The sequence below is a fragment of the Ptychodera flava genome, chromosome 16 (assembly GCF_041260155.1).
Source record: "Ptychodera flava strain L36383 chromosome 16, AS_Pfla_20210202, whole genome shotgun sequence".
Classification (NCBI taxonomy): Eukaryota; Metazoa; Hemichordata; class Enteropneusta; family Ptychoderidae; genus Ptychodera; species Ptychodera flava.
This window is the reverse complement of record NC_091943.1, coordinates 13,174,455-13,197,611: the sequence shown is the minus strand read 5'-3', so window position 1 is coordinate 13,197,611 and position 23,157 is coordinate 13,174,455. Positions and strand designations below refer to the sequence as shown.

The 23,157-nt window shown below is 38.0% G+C and overlaps 1 protein-coding gene across 1 annotated transcript; it reads left to right on the top strand.

The window, feature by feature from the left end:
* The first annotated feature begins 1,135 nt into the window (after positions 1-1,135).
* On the top strand, positions 1,136-22,169 carry LOC139114047 (protein-associating with the carboxyl-terminal domain of ezrin-like). Its single transcript, XM_070675524.1, has 11 exons — positions 1,136-1,464; positions 3,425-3,610; positions 4,238-4,351; positions 5,873-6,032; positions 6,342-6,447; positions 7,703-7,920; positions 8,421-8,623; positions 9,678-9,818; positions 12,922-13,207; positions 15,661-16,496; positions 18,164-22,169. The coding sequence occupies exons 1-11, from the start codon at positions 1,171-1,173 to the stop codon at positions 18,221-18,223; spliced, it is 2,604 nt and encodes an 867-aa protein (XP_070531625.1). The 5' UTR covers positions 1,136-1,170; the 3' UTR covers positions 18,224-22,169.
* The last annotated feature ends 988 nt before the right edge of the window (positions 22,170-23,157 follow it).

The following is a 23,157-nucleotide window of genomic DNA, read 5'->3' as shown; positions in this document are numbered from 1 at the left end:
ACTGAATAAATCTGCATGAATAATCGTTTTTGTGTAGCAAATTTCAAAGAAATTGGACAAGCCCTTTCAGAGAATACAGATTTTTTGACCATGAATGGCATAAATTGCCCTAAAAAGACAAATATTGAAATTTCAACACATCTACACACATCCAATCAATTTGGACATGCTGCTACAGAGAAATAGATGTTTTGATCAAAAAAGGGCAACAATTGCTCTAAAACACAAATATGCAAATTTAACTATATTATTTAGCTTATTTTAGCTTCTCAGCTTGTCAAAATCAATTGTGAATCATGAGATATGCATGATGTTTGGTGGGGTGCATGTAGCCATTTCACCACGCAGTAGAAAGGGAAGCCAGGAAACCAAAATAGTCAATTTTCAAAACTATAGGAAGCTACTGAGGAGCAAGAAGACCATGTTTCAGAGGAAGATGTGTAATCCGAAAAAAATGCTCCCAAAGTGCCACCAAATAACACCATTTTTATCTCTATTTTTCAAAAGCTCCAACAGCAGGAGGGGGACACCCCTCCTGACCACCCCCCGCAAAAATACTCCCAAGTGCCATCAAATAACACCATTTAAATCTCTATTTTTCAAAAGCTCCAACGGCAGGAGGGGGACCCCCTCCTGACCTCCCCCTTCAAAATACTCCCCAAGTGCCACCAAATAACACCATTTTAATCTCTATTTTTCAAAAGCTCCAACAGCAGCAGGGGGACACCCCTCTCCTGACCTCCCCCCCCCCCCCCGTGACCGCTTGCGTGGCCGCTTGTGGTGCTTGGCACCACATCTTTGCCCTCTTTATCTTCAGACAGCGACGAACTAAAAAAAAATTATAAATCTGAAAATTTACTCTGAAAAAAAAAATTTGCACAGCTAATCTCAATTGGAAAAAAAAAATTTCAGAAATTTACAATTGTAAAAAAAAATTTTCACAATTTCATTGTGACCACCCCCCCCAAGATCTAATGGTCCATCCCTACTTGCAAGGCATGAACCCCCTGTGAATTGTGGTGGTAGAATGAAGCAAGTCAAACATAGGTCAAATGTTCTCATGAATACCTATGAAATGTGTATAACTGGCGCCCTCACAGTTTCATAATGAAAATCGCAGTTCTCGAGACTACGATTGAAACGAGATTTCATTTTCAATATGGTGGATATATGACTCGTGGAATCCGTCAAATCTCCAAATCTCAGTATGTAGACTATCGCGGCAGTACTATTTCAACTACACAAGAATCATTGTGGACTTTTGAAGAAGCCGAAAACACTGACATGGGTACGGAAGCTAGTATTTTACAAGGCTGTGATTTAGAAGAACCCTTTGAAACTTCTCAACAGGACTGGAAAATACATCCGGCGAAGAGAAATGATGGGTCGAGGGTTTCCGTGTTTTTCCATAAGAAACAAAATAGGGAACAGACGTCTGACAAGAGACTGGAAAACGCTGCGAGGGTAAGGTTTAAATCTAACCGTTGACTTAAGCTTGAAATGAAGTTGAAGTGGCTCTTTTCTTCGGCGAAGGTCCGTCGTGCGTTTTGTTGGTCATGATGGTGTTTACCAAGTTGCTGTACACTACGGCGACGTCATATGACCGTCATGTTGACAGTACTTGTAGTGACGATGGTGCGTTGCTGTTCTTCTATTATATTCCTGCGTACAGCATGGATGTAAAAAATAAAAAAAAATTTTTACATCCCTGCGTACAGCAAGTTTAAATTCTACACTTTGCGATGTGTAACGTGCTCTTTTCTGATGTACGTACCCTCTCTGTCACACCAGGGTAACAGCGTTCTGGGGCGTGTATAGGGGAAACTGTATGACCCACCATCAGTATGAGAAACACATGCTTCCATTGATATTTTCGACCAATGCTATTACCGATGAAGTCAATACTAGATTTTGTGTTGTTTGGCCCAGCCGATCAGAAAGCAGGCATATATGGATGTTATCATGTTTCAGAACAGCTGCATTTTCGACCTAGGGCTGAACTTCATTCAAACCAAATCAAAGTCCAAAGACCATTGTCTTGAATTGTATTATGCTTTAATTAAACTGTTTTAAATATACTTTAAAAGTGACTGAAAATGAACGATGAGCTCAGAATAGTGCCAATTGCAAGTGACGTCATTTTCCTTTCATTGATATGCAAAAATATTTTTTTTTCTGCATTTTCCTCAAGAGGGATGGAAAGACAACCTACTGGTGTTACAAAGGGTACTGAAGGTGACACTAACTCATGGCTCAGAGTAGCTGCAAAATTGTAGCTCTACGGTGAGGCGATCGGTGAGTTTTGGTTTTTGCGACATCGCTCACCAGTAGAGCTACAATGCCGAAGGCCCTGAAGCATACAAAATAAGCGCGCCACACATGGTGCGGCATTTTCATGTATAATCCCACATATTTACTGCATTTGGTCGTACCGATTTATTCACTACTGAAGACTAAACACTATACTACACTAACCTTGTCGTTTATTGGGTTTGGTATTAGCACAGACACGTCGATCGCGTTCCATAAACATTGAGCGTGTTTCTTGGAGCCGCCATTATCGGAAGTTGGTAATGGCGGCTCCAAGAAATGTTTTTGGAACGCTATCGACGTATTTGAACAAATACCAAATCCCATACACGACAAGGTTAGTGTAGTACAGTGTTTAATCTTCAGTAGTGATAAATCAGTATGACCAAATGCAGTAAATATATGGGATTTTACATCAAAATGCCATGCCATGTGCAGCGTGCTTATTTTGTATGCTTCAGGGCCTTCGGCATTGTAGCTCTACTGGTGAGCGATGTCGCAAAAAACCAAAACTCACCGACCGCCTCACCGTAGAGCTACAATTTTGCAGCTAGGCTCAGAGTTACAAAACTGCAACAACAGCCATACATGCAACAATAAAATTTGTCCCGATTTCAAGCAGTTGTGTTGGAAGTCGTGCTCATGCATGTATAGTTAGTAAGAAACCTAAAAATCGCGATCAGTGCTATCATGAACATTGCGATTTGTAAAGAAATACATAAATGTTAAGTTTTTAGATGTTTTATCTTTTTGGAGCAATCACAATAACTGTCAGTGGTTGAGGCACTGTGGAGCATGATAACCCCAGGGCAAGACTGAAGTATAGTTGGCCCCATGTCTTGCTGTAGTGGAATTCAACAGGAACTTAAAAGGTCCTGTTTGTATAAATTTATTCCCCTTTAAAGGCACCCTTAGACAGTAGTCCTACGAGTAATGTGAGTGTCTAGCTTTAGCTACACCACCTCCCAAGGAGGCAGCGTTAGCCAAAGCTGGACGCTCTTGCCATACACTCATAGGGCTACCTTAGACAGTTACTGATTCCTACCATAAAGAGGATGTGGCTGAGTGTCCTTGAGTCTGGACCCTAGTATAACCTTTCTTACTTTATTCACAGCAACTCAAAATCCTGCGGCATCCTACAATTCTGAAATTCTTTGATTCCTGTAACAATGTTGAAGGGACATACCTTATCACTGAGTTGGTGAAACCGTTGGAGTTGGTTCTCGATACATTAACATCAGAGGAGATCTGCGCTGGCATGTACAATGTTATAGAAGCCCTGAGCTTCCTTCATGAAAGGGTGAGTTATGGAAATCCATTGCTACACATACATCGTTGAATGGGGGGGGGGTGTTTGTCAGTGTTAATGAGTCCTTTTGTCCTTTGATCAAAGAGAACTGGATGTATGGTGAGCAGAACAAAGTTTTCAACACATCCCAGTGATTACAATAGATAGTGTCCTAATTGATTGTGTTTAATCCTTTCCCTGCCAGACAGCGTCACTTTCCTATCAGCGAACTCAGTCTAAAGGGGTATTGAGCCAAAACCATGTATATTTCCACCCATTTGGCTGGTCAGTGTGAACAGCTTTAGTCCACAAAAATCATGTTTACAAATTACAGTATCAGTGATTTCAAGGACCTTCAAATGTTCAATATTTGTTAAAATGCACCAAATGGGACATATTTTGTTTCACCTATTTTAATGAACGTGACTGAATGGTGAAATATGAACTTGGCAGGAAAGGGATTAATATTCAAAAAGGACCATCATCAACCCATTCCAACCCATAAATAATAGAACCAATTATGAATAGATTTTACGAGTAATATTTTGGCTCACTGCATACTGTCGGCAAAGGTGAGCCCTTGGCATTTGGCCCTAAAAGTATTACAACTGACAAAATGTTTTGTCTCTTTTTGGTCAGGGTGGTGTATCCCACAATAACATTTGTATGTCTTCCATTTACGTGAGCCAAGATGGAGGATGGCGCCTTGGTGGTATGGAACATCTGTGCAAGTTTCATGAGGCGACTGTACAGGTGTGTAACCCTAAATAGCTAACAGGTTGGGAACATTACTAACACTGAGGTTACCGACCACTCGGCATTATCTTCAAGTACTCATCTGCTTGGCTAGACAGTCTCCTAAAGTCAGCCAATAAAGCTCCATGAAAGTGCCAACTACCGCCAGTTGTATAAGTGGTTGTTGGTAAGATCTTGGACAGTCTCGCTTCTATTGTCTATGATAATTTTGATTGTCCGGAAACAACAAAATGTTGAAGAGTAGAATTATGGATGACTGGCATTTTATCTGTGTCTGCAAAACCTCAAGGCAGGTTAAAGTGAATGCTGAAGGAATTATAATTTATGTTGAGATGCTGGCAAAATTAGCCTGTGTTTCATTTCACTGTCCAGCCATGGAGCCAGCATCTTTTCAACAAGATGGTTTCCAACACAGGCATGTAGCTCACTCTATGTGCGGCCCAGTGATTGCTGTAGAAATACAGCTGTTCTTTCATCACAGTTTGTGCCTGCTTTTTTTGACCAGAATTCAATTAACCCTTTCACCACCATGGTTTGTCCCAAATCCATTGTTTTCTATGGTAAAGTTGGACCTGTATACAGGGAACTGGGGGTGAAAGGGTTAAACATCAAAGTCCCCTCTCTCACTCTGCAGGTGATACAAGCTGATTAATTCCATGTACCAATATGTGTGTACTTTCATCTGTTACTGTAGCAGGTTTGAAAGAATCTGTCTTTGAATAAATTACACAAACTTTTCGAGTAGATCGGAGTCAATAATAATATGTATGTAATGAGCAACAGTTCATCAATGAACAAGTTTGTCGATAAGTTTTAAAAAATTGATCAGTCTGTGAATTGCTTTATTACTTTTTGAAAATAATGATCTGAACATTCAAATAGCACTTAATTCAAAAAGAAAATCCAGCAGACTATGCAACAAATTCATGGAAAAAACTGAAAAATCAACTAAATGACACAGGTTGTTATGACAATGACAAAACAAAGTGCCCCTTGAAATGCAAATTCAGCTGATTTTAGCGGAGGGCCAACAGCAGAGAAAATACTTGTAAACTGCTCTTTTAACTGAGGTAATTCCCCATATGGCTGGACTCTCATGAATATTGCAGGGTAATTAGCCATTATTATAACATAATCATATATGTGACATCATAAAGTTGCAACAGCTGCTAATATGATTTTGAACAGATCTTCTGTCAATTTTATAACTGGTGATGTGTCTTGTCAGCATCAAATGGTGTGAGTGTTGCGTATCTAATGTTTATTTTGATAATTTAGTTCTTGTGTTTTATTTTATCTGTTTAAACTGATTTTAGAAGTCATTCACACTCCACATTGTGTGTTTATCACCAATGATGAAATGAAACCCAGTCAAAAGGTTTGACAATTTCGCTTCCATAGCTCGGGCCAGACTGATTGTTATCAATGGTGTTTTATATGAATCCTTGTACTGGGAAATGGGGTGTCCAGGTGAAACTCAGCGTGCTTGTAATTAATCAAGTATTTGCGCTATTTCAGTTCTTGGAACAGATGTGTCCCCTCCGGGACCCTAAATTCGTACCACCAGAGGAGAAAGAGAAGAAAGTCAGCAGTACCTCTCCTGACTTTGGACATGCCAGAGATGCATATGCATTTGGAATTCTAGCACAGCAACTTCTGGAGTACCTTACAGAATTAGGTGAGAAATTTCCTAGTGTTTCCACAGAATTATATGTTAGCAAGTTTTCCATCAGAGAATTGTCTTTTGAATATTATTTGTTGTGTACAGTGAGGCAGTTGTCATATTTTAGTATGAATAATACAATACACAGTTCTTCACAGGGGCGTTTTTGATGGGTAGCTACCCATGTGTTTTTCCAGCCATATTTACATTGTGAATAACCCTACAAAAGGTTACATTTTCTCAACAAACGGATATGCAAATTATGCATTATTATGTAAATGGCCCAACCCTCAGGAAGTAATGAATATTTAACACTTTTTGCAGGAGACATGACCACAGACTTTTCCGCTGCAATAGAGGATGGATTCCTCAACCCTGAACCAACTCTCAGACCAAAGTTAAACACTTTACTCACAGACAGACTCTTCAAGTAAGTAGGAAACGCATATGTTCATAGTTCTTGGTAGATATCGTTTCCTTTTTGACAGAGTGTGAAAGCTTGGTGAAGTATAGAAGTACTCAATCAGAATTCTACAAGTTTTTGCTCAAACATCTGTAGCCTCTATGACACCTTATCTAGGCTTTATTTTTTTGAAAATTTTGACTTCACTAAAAAGTAAATAATTTTGCTTCAGATACAAACTATTCAACGTGATGACCAACCACCTTCAAATTCTAACTAATCTGCTCTTTATCCAATATTGATCTATAGACAGAATCCATCAATTAAGATTCTAGTTTTCCTTTAGGAATTTGTTTTTCAGATTCAGTTCACAGATTTTCAATAATATTTCTATGTAGCAAAAAAAGTGAAAAACTGTGAAGCTTAATGTGAGAATGGTAATGTTGTCTTATTAAGACTTTCAACATCACCTTCAGCTTATTTGAAAATGGAATATTAGTCTTTGTTCTAATGACATTATGTTCTGCCCTTGATAATGGCATTTCCACAAAATTTCAAAGATTTCTGAACTTTTATGGAGTAGTAAAATACATTCATGATATTTTGGATTTTGATTTGGAAGTAGAAGGTTTCATGATCAGAATATATAGATGCATACCAAATAGTACTAGAAATTCACAATTGTAACAAGAGAGCTAGAAAAATCTTATAAATTTATTGGTCTGTTCTATAGCAGATGTTGTTCAAATGATACATCATTTGTTTTTATTAGTAACAGTTACAGCTTTATTTCGGGGTTCATTCATGCAATGAAACAAGCTGTTCATTGCTTCAAAAATGGAGATATCATTTCAATGGTCTGGTGTAAGAGGGACCTACCCCTGAATTTTTTCCTGTATTGAAAATGAAAGGAGAATAAGCAAGAAACCTTGAACTTTGAACATGTACCAGTGGAAACAATGTGAATAAAAATAGTTAAAAAATTCCTTTTTGACCAGAAAGAGTTCAAATTCAATACTTTGAACTTCACAAGTGTACAAAATCAAGCTTCTGCACCAAAAGAAACATTGTAGTAAGAAGAGTCAGTCCAACTACAACTATTGAAGTTTTGAATGTAGGGCAGGAATATGCTAAGAGTAAGACCATAGCAGTGATGTGTAGTGGAACATCTCAGCCTGTTGAGGGCATTTTTCTATGCCCTCCGAGTGTGTACCCTGAAAAAGGCTACTTATGTGGCAGAGGGGAGACATGGCTTCAAATTTCATAACTTCTCATTTTACAGAAATTATTTTCTTGAAATCATCAAATTTTTAAACAACATCACAATCAAGGAGGAGGCAGAGAAGATAACATTCTTCAAAGGTTTGGTTTCCAAGATACTAACCTTGCCGACTGACTTGATCGCCAGCCGACTGGTACCGAAACTCTTGACTAGATTTGTAATGGCTGAGGCATCAGCTGCTGAGTATGTCTATCCACATTTATTTACTCCAAACACTGGTGAGTATATTTATGGATATTTTGACCATGTAATCTGTGCACTTGTAGGTCGGATTATTGATATGTAATTAGAAACACTGCCATAAAAGTTGATGATATAAAATGTGAAAAAATGTGATACTGGGTATTTATCCTGTCATGAACATAAATAAAACTACCTTCAGAATTGCTTCCCTTGTGCCAAGCTGTGACAACAGCTGTTGATTGCAGTGGTTCATATTGGGATGATCTATTTAATGACAGAATTGGCTATCCTTTTCAGTACAGTAGTGCCCTCATCAAGGTATACACATGTACAGGGGAATGAGGGTGGAGGGGGTTTGAGGTGAGGGATGAAGTTGAAAAAAGACTTAGTAGCAAAATGATGTCACATATCTTCTGACAATAAATTATCATCATGGAAAACATATATGTATTCAAAGATGCCACATCTTTGTAAGAATGCCCTGCCTGTCAACTGACAATAGTCATTAACAGGAAAATATCTCTGTGATTTTCAGAACCAAGTGAAGATGTTGTGTTCAAAGACAATGAAGTCAATCCAATTCTTCCAGTGAAAGCCTACAAAGAGAGTGTCATTCCGATTCTACAGAAGATCTTCTTGGTCAGAGAAACTCATGTCAGGTTGACGTTACTGAAATATTTTCCATTATATGTTAATTTGGTGGATCCGGACGTGCTCAGGAAGACAATAATGCCACAGGTGAGAAAGAAATATTGTATTTAAGGTAGCATGCGCCTCGAAAGTGGAAGACTTAAACAATTACTCAAAATTCAAAGAATCTTTCAACCATTCTCTTTCAAAATCAAAAATAAAATCAGGGGTCACTGTGCAAATTTTTGTACTAGAGAAACAAACTACACAAGATTTACCGATATTTTAAATTCAAAATGGCCGCCATCCCTGTGTTAACCCTAGTGGGGAAAGTTAAATTTTCTATTTTCAAAAACTAAGATGTTGAAAATTTTCAAACAACAAAATCTTTAAAATGAGCCTCCACAAGTGGTACACAAAAAAAGAATTGTAAAAGTTTTGAGTCTGAATATATGTCCCTGAGGCGCATTCCACCTGCAAGTTACTGATACAAACTTTTACGGTAGTGGATGCTCAGTTATATTAAACATACTACCAATCCTTTCGCCAGTAGATGTAGTATGTTAAAATCTGTCTTATTATCCAGAACGAAAACGTTTTCATCAGAGGATTGTTTGTTAATCCCTTGCGTGGCCAGGATGATATTTTCTTATCCAAGACATTGTATGTCAAATGCATTTTCAACCCAGTAGCTAAGGGTTCTAGTATCATTGAACGGGTGCATTTTATAATTTCAAATGAAAGTATTTTAGCCTGTAAATTGAACTTGCTCCCATCGGTTTCAATAAAATTTAAACAAGACCTTGGCATTTTCTGTGTGTTTCTGTATCAGACTTATCATGGATAAACCCTTAAAGGAACACCAGTTGCTCTCCAGAACAATTTTTTCTGACTAAGCACTGTAACCAGAAATGATTGTAATCACAGACTTGGTTAATTTATCATATTTTGTGTCATAATTGTATTTTATGTCAGAATTTAGAGATTGAGAAAATCTGCTAAAAAACCATGAAAGAATCTTTACATTACATTCAGTTTATCTGACATGAAAAGTTCAATGCATCATACAAAAATGCATAGTACATCCCCAAGTTAATTATTCAAAGGAAATTGATTATTACTTTCTGTGTTAATTATTGTTGTTTATTGTCCTTCATTTCAGTTGTTGTTGGGTTTGAGAGACACCAATGATGACATCGTCAGTGCAAGTCTCCGAGCCCTTGGTGATGTCGTGCCAATCCTCGGTGGTAAGATAGTGGTCGGTGGAGAGCGACACAAGTACTTCCTGGATGGCAGACCCAAGGTAACTTTCATCTTGCTGTTCGTAGTGTGATAGCCTCGAAATGTGCTTGCGTCAGGAACGTACTTAGTGGGGTTTGTGTGACCTGAATGAGAGGGTCAGTTATACGTACATTACAATTGTTTGTGGACACAATGCATTCAGAGTTTCATGTGAAGGGACATACGTTGACGTTGTGTCCATATTGCCCTGTTTTCCCCTTCTTCAGATTTAACAATATACTTTAATCAATAGTAATAAAAAGTGCCATTTCATTTTTCCATAGGTATTTTTGATGTTTATATAATATGGAGCATGTCAGCTGTGTTTGTAATCTATCTAGTATTTCTTTATCCGTGTCCATTCTCTTTCACTGTATATTACCTTGTTAGTAAAATGTACACCAGAAAAAGTGACAAATGAAAGGCCAAAAGTATGTTTTAAAAATTATGATGAAATATGGACAATAAGATAAAATTTATTCAAATTAATTTATTATTTTAGAGAAACGGGACTGTATATATATTTATGGCTTTGCTTTAAAAGAGTTGGTCAAAATCAACTTCATGTGACAATTATTTCTAAGATTAGCATTATTTTTATACCATACCATTTCAATATTATAAATGATGACTGTATTTGGGCTTATTTTACTTCCGATTAATCCATTTTTAGCATGTACAGCTGTGTATCGATATCAGACACTTCATTGTGTGACCAGCTGTGTTGCTAGGCGACTGGCATACCAGATTGGCTCAGTTTAATTTTATGCACTGTGAAACGATGGCTGACTCATGGTAGTGAAGAAAAAGTGACATTTTGGTGAAGATAATAGAGAAATGGTCACTTTTGCAGAAATGAATATCATGAAAAATGAATTATTCCTCTTTGAATATATTTTACTTTTATTTATTTCCACTTTAAAAAGTTGAGAATGTTCATGCTTTCATTACTGCATATACCATTTGAATCTGCGTTTCCGGGACATTTTTAGAAATACTAAAAATCTCATAGTCCATTGTACAGCAAATTAAGCTTTGAACAGAAAAGTGTTCTAAATTGAAAAATAGCTGAAGGTATCTCTGAAAGATGGTCATGTCAGCTATCAGTCCTTCCAAAGCCTGGTCAATCTTTCCATTTTAAATCTTTCCATTTTAAGTCATTTGTACTGTGTTATCTAGAGATATTTACAACAACTTAGAACTAAAAATCATAGTGAGAGACTGTTTTCTTTGCCTCGTGGTGTTACAGGTATATATCACATAGTTTGTGTAACGGTTCATGTAATAAAGGATGTATGTTGGTAAGAGTAGCTCAACATACAGCATCACTTTCTACAATTTACTGCCAGGTATAAAGGTTGAATGTTGTGTGTTTTGTACCCACCATCTGGATACACCCCTAGGGTATAAATGCAAGTGCCCTGATTGACTATTACTGGCCCAATGTAATGTTATGATACCCAGCATCACTGTACACCCCTACCACACAAATGGTGTAGTCCAAAGCTTATCTCCCTGGTAATCCTACTCAATATGATGTTTTATATATTGGCATATTGTAGTTTGCCACGTACACCGTTTATATCTGCCATTCTCTGCTGTGTAATATCGGATCAGCTCTTACAAACTTGCAGGTAGATTCAACTTGTGCTTGCTTTCCACAATTGTACCTTTCTGTTCTCTGCATTTTTGCTTCTTTTGATTTAATTTGTTTTCAGCTGTTTTGTTTTCAGCCTAATGACATGAATTTTTAATTATTTTGCTTTTCATTGCCATAGTATCTGAATTTTATTCACCACAACTGAATTGTGTTCATGTTCAGTGATATCCAGGTCACAAAATAATCATGAACTTTTGTCACAAATCATAAAAAAACTACTGGAGTAATTTTGAGGAAAATTACAGCAGTATAGGACGGTATGAATGCTTGAGATTGTTATCACTTCAATTGATTGTTTGATTTCCATCCAGAATGCAATTATCAGTTTTTCATGCTCTCAAGCTCACTTCTGTGCTTAACATTTTACCATTTTCAAGCACGCTCAAAAATGAAATGTGCCATCCAGCTGATTCCTCCTGGTTCACGTTTGTGATATCATAAAAAGTGTTCGTCATTTTACTGAATTTATTAGAATATATTTCCCGTGCCCACTGCAAGCATAAGAATGCTCAATAGTCACTGCCTATTAGGTCCTGGGTGAGTTCATTCAATGTTGTCCATCTAATGCTGTTTCTCAGGACCTATTTCATTCAAACTTGACCAAGGACAATACACTCTGTAACATATGTTGGTATATGCTTGTCGATTGCGTCTACTTGGCAGCCATTTTGTTACCCTCATTCTATAGTTTGATATTGTTGTTATTTGCAGAAACAGTCTTAGAACTCATAGCACTCAACTGATATATTTTGATGGTTTTTGACTGTGATGTCTTCGCTAGGAAAATATACCACCATCTTTGAAAACAAGGATTTGTTGCCAAGTTTGTTTTCAAGTTTCACTAATAAATAAGTAAAAGTATATAAATAAATAAATAAATAAATAAATAAGTAAAAGTATGTAGCAATGCAAACGTGAAGATAAGGTGCAGAGGACAGGAAGAACTACACCTTGTTAGATGTGAAAATGTTTCAGCCACTGCAGTCATTATCAGCAATGAAGTATTTTACACTGTACATTGTCAGGATAGATGTATTTGTTAGGCTATCAGTCTGACCACACTTCATGTCATCCACTTGACAGGCTTTTGAACTAAACCACATTTGTATATAAGACGTCAGTTATCAAAGCAATGGGGTAACCTTGCATCGCTGCAGTTATGTGATTTGAGCAAAATACGGTATGGGACCAGTTACAATAAACTTTGATCTACAGTATAGGACCAGTTATAAAAAACTTTGATCTACGGTGTTGGACCAGGTATGATAAACTTTGATCCATGGTATAGGACCAGTTATAATAATCTTTGATATACGGTACAGGACCAGTTATAATAACATTTGATCTAGAGGGCCCACCATTAACATATCATATTGAATGCCTTATGATAAATCAATAACTAAATTTCTTATTGTAAAAAGATACGAGCAGGATAAATAACTTACATCATTTGTTTTCTCTGCAGTTTCAGAAACAGAAGAAAGCATTTCATAGCGGTGGCAAGGTATTCAACCTTACTGCAGTGAGTGGGGTCATAAACCTGCCCAAGATCACCAAACCAGTCCGTAGCCATGACGACAACATCCCCGGTAGCCAGGGTAACAAGGAGACTGGTAACCAGGGTAACAAAGAAAGGGATTTAGATGCGTCAGTTCAAGAGGCCAGGGAAAAGAGGCGACAGGAACTGAAGAGGAAAAGTGAGGAGAGGAGACAGGAGAGAGAAAGGAGGAAACAGGAACAGCAGAAAAAAGGTGTGAAAAGTTTTTAAATGGACAGTGGCGGTAAATTCTGTTGATTTCATTCCTATTGTTGTTTTGTAGGTCAACTTTTAAAGTTATTAGTTCCAGAGACCAGCTCTGGAACTGTTAGTTTTTGCTCACTTTCCTTCTTTCTTTCTTTCTTTTCTTTCTTTCTTTACTTTCTTTCTTTCTTTCTTTCTTTCTTTCTCTATTTCCGGTATTACTACCATAGCACATGCTATACACAAATTTTACCTTAATTACCCAGAATGCATTGCGACACGCCTATGACGTCATCGCTCAGCTCGGACGGGTTTTACGGGCATTTCTTGTTTGTTTATTTATTTATTTTTATTTGGCATTGCTCAACTATCATATTGCGTTCAGTTATTAATAATTCTAGCTTTCTTTCGCTTTGTTTTTTGTTGCTTTTTGATTTTATTTTTCTCTAAATACTCGCCGTACGTGGCGCTATACTGTTTCGCCCGAATGCTCATGAGACAACAATGGCGGCGTATCGATCAATTGCTCGGACAGAGAGAGAAAAGTATGGTTTTTGAAAGTTTACAAGCACGGCTGGGCATATCGTTTACCTAGGCGAGGTGGGTGTGCTCAAAAACGATGATCAATGAAAATTTGGACCCAAAATCGGCTGTTTTGGCGGAGAAACTGCCCGCCGTATTTCTGAGGAGCCACCTGTGGTTTTTCCTATATCAGTCTGCGGGGCTGTGGTGGGAGGGCCGGTAACACACAGCCCTGCCATGCAGAGCTAGCCATTCATAGTGTACGTACTGTCTGTCTCGCACCGGCATGCGTTGGCTGCACGTAAAAGCAACTCAACTTTCCAAGATCAAACGGTCAGTATCTTGTGCAAACAGCGACATAGCAATGAAAATTGTTTTAGTCTGTGCTTTTAATCAAATGAAAATGCATGTGGCTCAATTTCAACGGCCTAGGTCCGATGTTTCCTCTCGTCTGATCATCGTCGTAAATCACATGCCTCTTTACGGCAACAAGTCAGCGCTACCCGTCAAGCGATTGATTTTTGCGTAGGTCAGCGGAGCGAAAATTATTGCTCTGGCTCGCGAGAATGTCGTCTGATAAACATTTCCGTGCGTTGTCGCCCCCGTATGTATCTGTTGCGTTTTTACCGTACATGTAGGCATTTGTAATCTGTGTACTGTAATTCCCCGGACTGCCTTGCTTTTAGTTGTATTATCGTGTTCACTGCTATCAGCCCTGAATATTAAAATCCAAAGCACTCTTTCATTCTGCACCTATCTTTGTCACACATTCTCTCGTTTCTTCCGCTGCTCTGGTCTCTGGAACTTCGCTTTTGCTTGCAAATGCTTTCTAGTTTCTAGAGCATGTTGAAACACTTACAGTTCTAGTTCTACTCCCAAAGCATGTTGAAACACCCACTTTTTATCCTGTCATTGCAGCATCTTTGCGTGTAAAATCCATTGTTGTTGTTTACATTTGAATTCTTGTCCGGACCCAGAATTCACTTGCCGTCAATAAAAATGCAGTTTTCACGTGTACAGGCTGAGTTGACAACATGCTTTTAGGGAGTGGAACAAGAAACTAGTTTACTTTGAAAACAAAAATGGTGAAAAACTCATCAGAAGTTGCAGCTACTGGCTCCTTCAAGCACTCAGATTTCACAATCACAGAATGTGGTTCAGAACAGGGGTGACATACCTGTTATCAGCCTGCATGGCTGTAGGTAAATAAATCAGAGCTATGCGGTTGCAGAGGTTTCGTAACAGTTCCGTATGCAGTGGCATCAGCAGACAGAGCTGTGTTGCTTATTAAACCATCTCTGTAGTGTAATTTATAATATGGTGAAGTATGCTGAGCAAAAAGAATTAACATTTGCCAAGTCTTAAATCATTGTATATGCATGGATAAGATGTTTTAGATGGTGTAGTACATAGACAACATATTGCAGAGTTTTATAATAAACTTCACCTTGAAGTTCAGACACATGTGTAGTTTTATACAGCTTAGGGTGCTGTAAAGTTGATGTTCTCTCTGCACAATGCATGGTTCATAGGTCAAGGGTCATTTGTCAGCATCCATGCAGCTGGGTCATCAGTGCACATTTCAAACAATGCACACAAAACCTAAAAGAAGCAATTTTCCAAAACAAGAACGATAACCACAGAAATTCAAAATTGCAAGGCAACCAATTGTCATTTATGGCACTATGCTACTGTTTTACTTCATATGTATTTTGGCCATGTAAGTCGTCGGAAATAGTTTTACACATTGTCTTTGCCGGTGGTCAGATATGACCCAATTTCACTCATTAGACATACAGTGCAGTTGCTGTTGAATAAATTGTCTGTAAATGTATTGTGTTTTACTGTCAAGCAAATGCAGGCTAAGCAGCATTGTTTGTCAAGTTAAGAGAGTGTACTCATGGATCACACTTTTTCAAGTTCATCATTTTATTTTTTCAGTCACTCTAGCCACAGAAGTTTTACATGACGTCAGCTTTGCTGACCAGTGGACTGAGGAGGAGGACCAGCCACAAGAGGGCGCCACACTCATTGAAGACAAAAGTGAGCAGAACGCAACTGAGTTAACTGAGAGAGACTCTAGTGATATAGACATGGATACCAAAAAAGTGGATTTTCAAGAGGAAGAGGACAACTGGTCAGATTGGGGAGACATGGAACAAACTGAACTGGCGAACACGGAAACTGCTGCGGAGAGTAAAGCAGTCAAGGAGGAGAAAAATGATTGGTCCAACTGGGACGATGGCAAGGAGGAAAATGTTGCTCATGGTCAAATGGCTGCCAAGAGCAAGGGTGGTTCTTTGAAACTGAAAATTGGCGGAAAGGGAGACAAGGAAAGTAAACCTCAAAAGACAGTTCCAAAGTCACCCACGTCACCTGCTGGGCATGTGAAAAGTCCCAGGTCTCCCAAATCACCGCAAGGCGCCTCTTCCAAAGGAACAACTCAAGAAGGTGGGCGGAATGTCACGCCGAAGGATCTCGGAGAGGGATATGCTATTCCCAATATCACAGCAAAGCTGCCGGATCCGGAGCCGGACTTCTTTGCCGATATGGTGCCGACCGTCAAACCCAATATTGTAAGATTGGATGAACTGAATACAACTCAATCAGCGTCTAGCAAGGCGAAAACGTTTTTGAAGTCCTCCCCTCAGACGTCAAATACAACCACCGTAAATACTACATCATCTCAAATAACCAAGACAGAAAGAGAAGCAATTGAAGCTGAGATTGAAGCTGAACTCTCTGCCTCTTTTGCCGCCGTGGAAACTACTGATGATGTGAGTACCATTTCCTCAAGAAAGCACACCACCCATCTTGAAACAACTTTTTCTCACCTTTTGTGATGTCTGTTCACCTTAAGTTTTATTGGATATATCCCATAAAATTCCTCATTGAATCTGCAGCTTCTATAACGAAATCTTTATATAAATCAGGAATTTTATGGGATATATTCCATAAAGTTCCTAAGTGAATCTGCGGCTTCTGTTAGAGAATCTTTTCTACCACCCCTGGGAGACAAGTCTGAAAACCATGTGTGGCTTCAAATAGGTATATTTCTGCAATCTCAGTCAGTTTGGCTAATTGACAGTTGTTATATAAATGAGGCGTGGTCTTGGCCTGTCAACATTGATGCATGAACAAATGACTCTTTCTTAGATTTACAGACCCGATTATGACTTTATCATGCAAATTAAAAAGACAACAGTGAAGTTTAATTTTTGTGACAAATTTTTAATTAAATATCAATGCTTGAACTGATGTACATGGATGACAGGCACGGGAAATGATGGCAAGGCAATGAAAATGTATTTTCACTGAATGCGTCAATGACAATTACAGTGTATATACAAAATTATAGAAATCTCATCCCAACAAAAAACCTGACAGTCTATTCTGCTAATTTCATTCAATCTCAAATAGCAAGGTATAATAAGTATTGTGACTTGTTTCCAGTGACAACGAGGGCCATGCGATGAAACCGCATCAGGAAGTGACACCCCCAAATCCCACCCTACCCCCCACAGTCAAAGACCGGACATCTACAGATTATGCTTTCTTAAATGTACAAAAGATATCCCATGATGGCAGAGAAATATTGCCAAAAATCGCCCCAAAACTGCAGAACATGTACCAAGTTGTCATCCTGAAATTCATAGCCTAATGACCATGGTATATTTTTAGCCATGTTACGTCGACATACTGAGTGAAAGTCATATTCACTGTCATGGCCACTATCAAAAGTGAATATAACCTCTGAGTGTGAAACGTGTCATCAAGAGGTTGCCAAATATTTTTGGGCCATCCAACTTTATTATACAGGTTTCCTCAGTCTAAGATCTGCAGGTATTCACATCAAATGCATTAGAAAAGTCACTTCATAGGCAGAATCATTGTCCTCCTCAATGATAAAAAAAAATCTTCCTCTCCCCCGTCACCATCTCTTGTCCGTCCGTCTGTCTGTTTGTCTGTCTGTCTGTCTCTCTGTCTGCTGAAACTTGCAAAATTCTGCATGTCACAAACTTGCGGTAACATTAGGATGCATCCATCATACCTGTAGATGAGATTATGATTAATTATGTGTGAATACCAAAAACTGAAGTAGGCTAACAGTCAAAATTTTTTCCAAAAGAGAAAGTCTGGTCAGATTCCTTTGATAGCTTGTTTACAGGTATTGTTTGTAATGTAGCCTTGTTGATTTTAATAATGGAACCTGCACTTAAAAATAGAAAGTGATAGCTTTGATGTAATTTACTTCATATTATTTACTTCATATCATCCTCCAGGGAACTGCTCGTTTGAATTGCTGTGAAATGTAGTTTACAGATTTTAAGGTGATATTTTTGTTGGTTTTATGTACAGTTGTAATGAAAAAGTATATTGTCATGTATCATTGGCACTATCATATCATTTTGGCTTAATACTTGTTGTCTTTTTCTCTTTGCAGGTTGAAGCAGGTTGGGGTGACGATGACCTAGATTTGGATGTGGAAGTTGATGAGCAGTGATTGAGGATAATGCAAGACTGTGGACTTATTATTTGGCTTATGAACTGTGCATCACTCCATACATGGATAAAACTCAACACCTTGCCCTTTGACCCCTGACAGACCACACAAAAGCAGCACGGCAGCCACTTTACACACACAATGCTTTTTTTGCCAAGGTTGTTGAATTGTAGTCGGTAGACCACTAGATCTTGGAAGCAGGGGATGATCAAAATGATGACTAGGAATATTTTTCTCGTTCCAAACTTTGATAATTTCAAGTGTGGATCTTGCAAGGCATGTGAATTTTTATCCCAAATTTCCACACATATTTCCAGCTGACTTTCAAGGAAGTATTTTTTTCTCTCAAAAAGCAGCATGGCTGCACATTTGTTTCTGCAATTTTGGCTCTGCAGGCTTTTGCCATCATTGATCATTCCCTTTGATAACAAGATCTAGTAGTCGAACCCAAAATTATTTTCCTACAATTTACTATTCCTTCTGTCCTTCAATATAACACCGCCAACAGTGTACTGTTGCAAGCAAAACTGTGATAAGAATAACTAGGCAGATTTTGTAACATGGACTACTCATAGGAAAAATACATGACATTAACAGAATCTCACCCTTTCATATACTTCTTGTAGATTCATCCAAAACTGTGTGAAATTCACTAAACTTTCCATCCCATTTCCTTGTACACAGGTTCTTAGCTTGCCAATGGATTTGGGAGAAACCACTACAGTGGAGAGGTGGAACTGTGCTGTTCATGTTTTCATTTAAAGACTTTTGTGAAACGTTTCACCAAAGAATAACATTTTATTTATAAAATGTGCCTTGTGTAATGTTGCGCATTTCTGATGAAAGAGACACTCATAGCAGTTCGCTTATTTCAATTTAATTTTAGCTGCCGATGATTTTTCCATGCTGCATAGTATTGACAATGTTGTATTCATTATATTGGCGCGAAACTCTAATATCGTGGTGGTATCGAAGTTGTCAGACTTATTTATTTAAATTAATTTTCAGCATTTCCACCTCATAATTTTATTTCCAGTAGGTACCACGGAAAGTTTTAAAGTACAAAGCTTTAGTTTCATGTGAAACGTTTGTTTTCTTACATCGACACATCTCAGTTTAAGTTATAAATGTTTTTCTCTTTATCAAGGTTTTCTGAAGCATGTGTTTAATTGGATACTGAAAAGAATTTATCAAAAATCTTCTATAAAGTTTCATTTCTCACAGTCAGTCCTTTGGACAGTACTACCTGTTTATTGTACAGTGTTCATTGTTTGATGTGGATTACATCAAGTTCAAATTCATATTTGGAATTAACCACATTGCCTGCATTTACGGTGGTGACAAAAAAGACTTCCCCCTTCCTGTAATGGGGAGGGGGAGGGGTGTCATGCTTCATATTGGGACTAAAGTGGTAAAAAAGAGAAAGGGGATAATTTATGATGATTATAATCATGGTAATGCTAAAAGATGAATTTTTTGAATGTCCTAGTACTTATTTCAGCCTGGCTTGCTGAGAATTTTGTCTATTTTTTGTCAAGGCGTCGTCATGCAATATTGAGATGATCATTTTGAACAGTTTTAAAATGCACAATGGAAAATTATTTGAATAATTTGTACAGATTTCATGGCATTTCTTTGTTATCATGAGCTGCCCTACACAGATAATACCCTGTAGTGCATTCCAGATGTAAAGAACCAAGGAAAAATGTGATTAATGAGGCTATGTAGTGTGCCAAAAAACATTAACACGCTCGGTACATTTTCAATGTTTTCTGGTCAAATTTGAATCAGAGGAACTCTGAGGTGAGGTTTCTGTTGCAATGATATATTGAGATAAAACCCCAATATTGTTTGCACAGAGCAGTCTGCCTCCGAGGAACACAGTCATCACGGTATATGGACAGGTTGCCAGAGAATATGATCTGATTCAAAATTGACTTAATGTGGCATTCTGATTTACCTGATTCAAATATATCTAGTTCTTGAATGCCACACCTTAGCCCTCATTTCTCTGTCTGTATGATGCGATGTCACTCCAAGATGACTGTATCTCCATGGCACATAGATTGGTAACGACTGAAAATACAGTGCAGTATTTTAGACTCCATGTGCCGTGCACCAGTTCTGTAACTGAAATTCTTGCATGCTAATGTGGATATGTGATGAGTATTTATTAATTTATTGAAATTTTCAGATCAAACATTCACTGATTTTGGTCCTTAAGTGCTTGTTGTCTACTCTACGTTACAAAGACATTTCACCAGCTCGTGACGCAATAGTTTACTGTGTCAGTGTCTGTGGAGCTATATGTGGTCATACTTTGTTCCACCCATGTTGCAACGGAAGGACCTGTAAAGAGGGAAACTGGGAAAACAGGAATTGAAAGATTGTGCCATGTTTTGTCAACTTAGTTGGCCAGGAATATGTTTAAAATATACAATTCAAAATTCACAGGTAGAGGTTTTTAGGGGAAAAAAAATTACATGGACTTCAAAAAAAAAGTTGATTTCTTCATCACATGGTTGAAAATTTTTATGGTTTTGATTCAGGTAATATATTGTTTTGAGCGACAATCAAAATGAACTCAGTGTTTCAGCCCAGTACTCTGATTTTCATCACCAAATTACATATAACCTGTTCATCCAAATGCCCTGTAAACAGGTCCACAATCACCATTGATAACACTGGGTTTGGGCCAAACCACGGTGGTGAAAGGGTTAAACTCCACGTTTGATTTTATCTGTTTTTTCAATTTTGCCAATTCAAAATGGCCATATTTGAAGTTGATGCGGATTACAGATTTTTCGTTTCATAGGGGTATTAGAGTTATTCTCATGATTGTGTCAATTTTTTTAATGTTCACTTGCGTAAACAAATTTTTTTGTCAAATTGTGAATTTTTTAGGCCGATGGTCACAATCATATGCTGAAATTATTAAAATGGGGTATTTTCAATCTTTGAAGAGATTTTTTAGCTTGATTTGTGTCCTCTAAAATAAATTATCTGTATCAGATGCGTTCAAGAAGCTTTTTAGCTATAAATAATGGAAGCTTTGCTTGAACAGAATAGTCTCAAATGACGTGAAGAAATGAAATTTTAGAATTCATTGTACATTTAATTGCATGCTTTTGCCTGAGTAAGTGGACTTTTGGGTAATTTATGTAAAACCCCAGATGTTAGATTTACTTAGTCCTGTCAAGGTCATTACCATTGATATAATCCCCTTCTGTCCCCATTCCATGCATAGAATCAACCATACTTAAAATGCATCTTTAAAGGTTGTTTTGAACTGGCAATGTGTAAAACAGGCCTCAAGGGTAATCTGTAAATTTATGTAAATAATGTGCAACTTTGTAGATTATGAACTCTGTGATCAAATCATACTGTTATAACAGTGGAATGATGATTCATTGTGATCTGGAAGCCTGTAAAGAAAGGACTATCTAGTGTTATCTGTTGTATGTTGATGTGCATGTATTATTTCTGTGATACCGGTAGTGTGTACTGTACTAGTATTTATTGGCCCTTCAGCCTATCCGCAGAATAGAATTGAATGCCACACATGTAATCTACTTTTTGCTAGGGTGCCTTTTAGAACAAATTTCAACATACCCCTAGGATGATGATAGATTGTAACCCAGTTAAACATTGAACCAGTGTTCAACACTCTTTCTGGTGCTTTAGATTTGGAGAGTGAGAATCTTTCGTCTCCTATATGCAAGCAATTGTACAAATTGAACGGAAGGCAAATATGAGGTATTTCAGACTGTCTGTTTACCCAGTACCGTCACAGCGTACCAGCGTGATGGTAGAAATGTATTTGTGACATTTTGGTGATCAGGTATGAATGGTGCAATAATTTTTGTGGAAGGCGAAACCATTTGCAGTGGATGGTTGACTGCCTGTCTTCAATCGCTGTCAATAAAATAATTGGGATATTCAGAAATAGCGTGTACTGTGTTTAATCATTCAAAGATGTACTGGCTAAGTGTTGCAGCCAGGACGTGCCCTTGCATCAATGTCCCCAAAATCAAACCAGTTGTCCTGCATTCTTGCATACTGCGGGTCACCTCGGGCGCACTCATGAGCCGACTTTGCACTGTGTTGAGTTTAGTCTGCAAGTAACATGTGATACTGACGATGACCTTTGTCTTGCATGATTATTTTGTGGCTCATATTTCTTAACTTTCTGAGCACAGATTAGAACACTGCACTTGATATTATAAGTCTGACTGAGCTCTCTGATTGGAAGATACAGTATACTAGCTGCCACAATCACTTGCTGAAATTCAAGCATAGTGATGCGGTCCAGATAGCTTGAATTTTGTTTTGTGAAACAAATTTGTGAAAATATATGCAAAATTTGATTAACAAGTGACACGCCCCCAAAATGTGCAAAATGTCCCCAAAAATAAATGGTAGGGGAGTGTCCCCCTTGAGAAAATTTCGAGTGTGGTGGGTTGTTTTCACCTGACAAGTTCAGTGACAGTGAGGGAGAACTTTCAGTTAGATGCACCAGATATTTTTTTTATTTCAGCAGTCAGCCATAGAAATACAAGGTCAATGTGTAGCACCTACTTTGGCAAATTTGTATCAATATATACACCAAGTGAATGAATATCACCTCACGGGCACTACTTGTGGGGGCTGGCTTTGCAAATACAGTGGTTTACATTGAGCCGATGGAAACACAGGAACTAGACATGCTCTCCTAATCGAGTTGCTGCCAACACTGTTAGAGGTGTAACTATCGTCTATGCAGTAATATCGTTTGATCAAAAAGAATAAACTCTGCAAAGGTTGAAACAGTCTTGAAGTCGGACGCAATCCAAACAATATTACCAGATCTACACATAACCTTGCAAATGATGCATTCTGAGCGGTGGTTTTGTTGACTTATCCCTACCTCCTCCAAGACAGGGTTGATTTCTTTG